The sequence below is a fragment of the Poecilia formosa genome, unplaced genomic scaffold, assembly GCF_000485575.1.
Source record: "Poecilia formosa unplaced genomic scaffold, Poecilia_formosa-5.1.2 Scaffold197, whole genome shotgun sequence".
Lineage (NCBI taxonomy): Eukaryota > Metazoa > Chordata > Actinopteri > Cyprinodontiformes > Poeciliidae > Poecilia > Poecilia formosa.
In genome coordinates this window covers 128917-133471 of record NW_006800136.1, presented here as the reverse complement: position 1 = coordinate 133471, position 4555 = coordinate 128917, and the positions used below count along the sequence as shown (strand labels likewise).

The following is a 4555-nucleotide window of genomic DNA, read 5'->3' as shown; positions in this document are numbered from 1 at the left end:
AGTGTTCTGGGGTTTACTCTGATACAAGTGATCATCTGTATCCTCTGGTTAAGCATCTCTCCACCTTTTCCATCCAAAAACTTTGAAGGATTCAAAGATAAAATCATCTGGGAGTGCGCTCTGGGTTCTGCTGTGGGTTTCTGGGCTGTGCTCGGGTACATAGGATTTCTTGCCGTCTTGTGTTTCATTTGTGCTTTTCTTGCTCGTAAACTGCCTGATAATTTTAACGAAGCCAAATTCATCACCTTCAGCATGTTGATATTCTGTGCTGTCTGGATCACTTTCATCCCAGCGTACGTCAGCTCTCCTGGGAAGTTCAGTGTCGCTGTAGAAATCTTTGCTATCCTGGCCTCCAGTTTTGGATTATTATTTTGTATCTTTATTCCGAAATGTTACATCATGCTGATAAAACCAGAAAAAAATACAAAAAAGAACATGATGGGGAAGGGTGCTCTGAAATAACTGTGTGACTTAAAATGTTTCTGTGCCTCAGTTCATATGCTTCAATCTCAATAGGACAACCTGTATAAATAAAGCTGAAATAAAAGTTTTTAAAAATAATTCCCGGCTAAAGGTTCACAGCTACTTTATTTGTTTTTTTTGTGTATGTGTACGCGCTGCTCACACCCTCATCCCTGCTCTCTGCTACGCTACAGCTTCTGCAAAAGCTCTAGCGTAGCAGAGGCTAGTTAACATGGCCGCCCAAGTTAAACACCTGTGGATAAACAGTTTTCCTCAAACAGTAAGTTGTTTCTTTTCCATTTGCATCTTGAGCTTCGGATGCAGCAGCATGATTGACGGAGCTAAGACCTTCCTCCTGACTCTGATTGGTTGTTTCTGACCGGGAACAGTGAATTTCTGTAGATGGCAATAAAAGCTTAAAGTGGATGTGGAGGAGCTTGATTTTTTTCCCCCCACAGATTATTCATACTAAACCATCACAACACGGTGACATTTCCCAACTTTGCTTTCAAGCAGTCCATTGCTTTAACCATGGCAACCAAACAGAAATCACCTTTTCCTAACTATTAGAAATTGTACAGATTTTGAAAAAAATAAACATTAAATTTGCTTTTTTTTTTAATTGCAGAAGTTTGAGGTAAATGTCATGCTAGAAAAGTTTGAAAATGAAACTTCTGCAAAATAAAAAAAATAAAACCATTCTGTACTTTTACTCATATTTACTAGGGCCTTCCCTCTTCCTCACCCCGCCCAGGAGGTTAAAGCAACATTGTTTATTCATTACATCTCAAGTGAATACATAAAGTATAAATATTCGTGCAGGTTTTTAAACAAGGTTCTTTCACCCGGCACAATGTCTGCAGGGTGGCGGCCGGAGTGGCGACTGAAGCTTTTTTGTTTGTTGTTGGCGTCGTCTTTGTCTCTGGCTGAGGAGCAAACCTGCACGCATAGAGGCGACCTGGAGGATGCCCAGCTGATAAAGAAAGGAGACATTATGTTGGGAGGAGTCTTCTCGTTCCACAGCAGCTGGAGGAACAGTCAAGATGATTATGAACAAAAACCTCGGCAACTGCAATGCACCAGGTGAATCACGACGCTACGCTGGTATAAAAGTGACTCGGTTATCTTGCATGTTGTTGAAATGAAGATCAAATTGGTTATGATTTCACATGTTTTTCTTCAAAGCTTAAATTTCAGAGACTTCCAGTTTGCTCAAGCCATGCTTTTTGCCATTGAGGAAATTAACAACAGTTCAGATCTACTGCCGGGAGTTACTCTGGGCTACAAAATGTACGATGCCTGCGGTTTCATTGCCAGAAGTGTAAAAGTTGCGCTGACCTTGCTCAACGGTAATGACATTGAGGCTCTACCTGCAGATGCATGTACAAGACCTGCACAGGTTCAGGTGATAATGGGAGAAACGTCTTCCTCTCCCAGTGCAGCCATTGCCACTGCTGTTGGACCCTTTCATATCCCAATGGTGGGTGAAAATGTCCATGTAGTTTGTTGAGCATTTTCTTTTACAAAACAATTTGTTAAAATAAAAAGCAGTATTGTTTTTTTTTTCTTCATCAGATCAGCCATTTTTCCACGTGTGCTTGTCTCAGTGATAAAACTAAGTACCCCTCATTTCTCAGAACAATACCCAGTGACTATTACCAGAGCAGAGCTCTGGCCCATCTGGTCAAACACTTGGGTTGGACTTGGATCGGAGCTGTTAGATCCAACGACGACTACGGAAACAACGGCATGGCGACGTTCACAGACACTGCAGAGCAGCTTGGCATCTGTCTGGAGTATTCTGTATCGTTCTTTAGAACTGATCCACCTGATAAAATACATAAGATAATTGAGGTTATTAAGTCATCCAACTCAAAGGTTGTTGTTGCCTTCCTCTCTCACATGGACTTGGATGTGTTGCTAAATGAGTTTTCTGTGAACAATCTGACTGGCTACCAGTGGGTGGGAACCGAAGGCTGGATGTTTGATTCTCAGATTGCGGCGATGGATAAAAATCGTATTCTGGATGGAGCTATAGGCCTTTCCATCCCCAAAGCGCATGTCAGTGGCCTCAGAGAGTTCATGTTTAACGTTAAGCCGCTGAATTCATCAAATAGTGAGTTATTTACACAGCTTTGGGAGGCGTTGTTCAGCTGTAAGTTCAAGCAATCAAACTCGGCAGAGATTCAGAAGAAATGCACCGGAGAGGAAGATATAACTACAGTGGAAAACAGCTTCACTGACATGTCACTCATGCCAATATTTTACAACGTCTATAAAGGGGTTTATGCAGTGGCTCACGCTCTGCACGAAATACTCAACTGCAATAAAACATGTGACATCAATGTACAGCTAGATCCGTACACAGTAAGTTTAATAATATGATGTCTACAGAACATTTTTTTACTCAAAGCTCGGCCCTTTGCCACATTTATTATTAATCATGATTCATCTTGTGTTAAGATTTTACAGCACTTACAAAGGATTCACTTTAAAACAAAGGAAGGAGACGAGGTTTATTTTAACGAGAATGGAGATCCGCCAGCAAAATATGAGATTATAAACTGGCAGCGGAGTGATCATGGCATATTGAACTTTGCAGCCGTTGGTCTTTATGACGCATCATTGCCAGCGGATAAACAGCTGAATGTGAAAATTGGGTCAATAGTTTGGGCTAAAAACTCACTCCAGGTAAGTTGCCACATTATTTAATTCTGGTATGATTTCAAATAGTTGAAAAAGTCATCACAATCTGTGGTATTTCTGTCTTTGGACTGTATTTTTACGCAGTTGCCAGTTTCAGTTTGCAGTGAGAAGTGTCCGCCAGGAACACAAAAAGTCCTCCAGAAGGGACGACCTGTTTGCTGTTTTGACTGCATAAGATGTGCAGAGGGAGAAATAAGCAACAGCACAGGTTAGTTAGTATTTATATATCTATGTGTCAATATTTTTCATGTCTATCTTTGCTTTATTTAAGTATTGGTCATTGATCACATATATCCTACTGCATCAAATCTAAATTTCAGTGGATACAAATATTAAACAGTTATAAGATCAAGACCAGTTCACTTAGCTCAACATCTGTTTTGCTGTGATTTCACAGATTCTGTCACCTGTGTGCGGTGCCCTCTTGAATCCTGGTCAAATGAAAATCGAACTGCCTGCATAAAGAAGGAGGCAGAGTTTCTTTCATATAAAGAAATTATGGGATCACTGCTAACTGCGGCTTCTTTGTTTGGAACATGCGTGACTGTTGCTGTCGCAGTCATTTTTATTAAATACAGAAAAACTCCTCTTGTGAGAGCAAACAACTCTGAGCTGAGCTTCCTGCTGCTCTTCTCCTTAAAGCTGTGTTTCCTCTGCTCTCTGACGTTCATCGGCCAGCCGTCTGAATGGTCCTGCATGCTGCGGCACACGGCCTTCGGCATCACCTTCGTCCTCTGCATCTCCTGTGTTCTTGGGAAAACCATAGTGGTTCTAATGGCATTTAAAGCCACACTTCCAGGGAGAAACGTGATGAAATGGTTTGGGCCTACGCAGCAGAGAGTCAGTGTTCTGGGGTTTACTCTGATACAAGTGATCATCTGTATCCTCTGGTTAAGCATCTCTCCACCTTTTCCATCCAAGAACTTTAAAGAATTTAAAGACAAAATCATCCTGGAGTGTTCGTTGGGTTCAGCTGTGGGTTTCTGGGCTGTGCTCGGGTACATAGGACTTCTCGCCATGTTGTGTTTCATTTGTGCGTTTCTAGCTCGTAAACTGCCTGATAATTTCAACGAAGCCAAATTCATCACCTTCAGCATGCTGATATTCTGCGCCGTCTGGATCACTTTCATCCCAGCGTACGTCAGCTCTCCTGGGAAGTTCAGTGTCGCTGTAGAAATATTTGCTATCCTGGCCTCCAGTTTTGGATTATTATTTTGTATCTTTATTCCAAAATGCTATATCATGTTATTGAAACCAGAAAAAAACACCAAAAAGAACATGATGGGAAAAGGTGCCCCAAAATAATTTTTTAAACCAGTCATGTGTTGGCGAGGGCAGGTTTGTTGAGTTCATAAGACACTCAATGAAATCAAACAAACACTCCCAT

At 41.4% G+C, this 4555-nt stretch overlaps 1 protein-coding gene across 1 annotated transcript in view; it reads left to right on the top strand.

Annotated features, from left to right (window-relative positions):
* LOC103148094 (extracellular calcium-sensing receptor-like) overlaps positions 1–4555 on the top strand; it is a 7434-nt gene extending 2879 nt beyond the window's left edge. The window contains exons 5-10 of the mRNA XM_016678957.1: positions 1189–1545; positions 1648–1942; positions 2038–2829; positions 2926–3153; positions 3253–3376; positions 3566–4555. Of these exons, the coding sequence (XP_016534443.1) occupies positions 1189–1545; positions 1648–1942; positions 2038–2829; positions 2926–3153; positions 3253–3376; positions 3566–4473 (2704 nt within the window). The 3' untranslated portion in view covers positions 4474–4555. The remainder of the gene's footprint in view (positions 1–1188; positions 1546–1647; positions 1943–2037; positions 2830–2925; positions 3154–3252; positions 3377–3565) is intronic.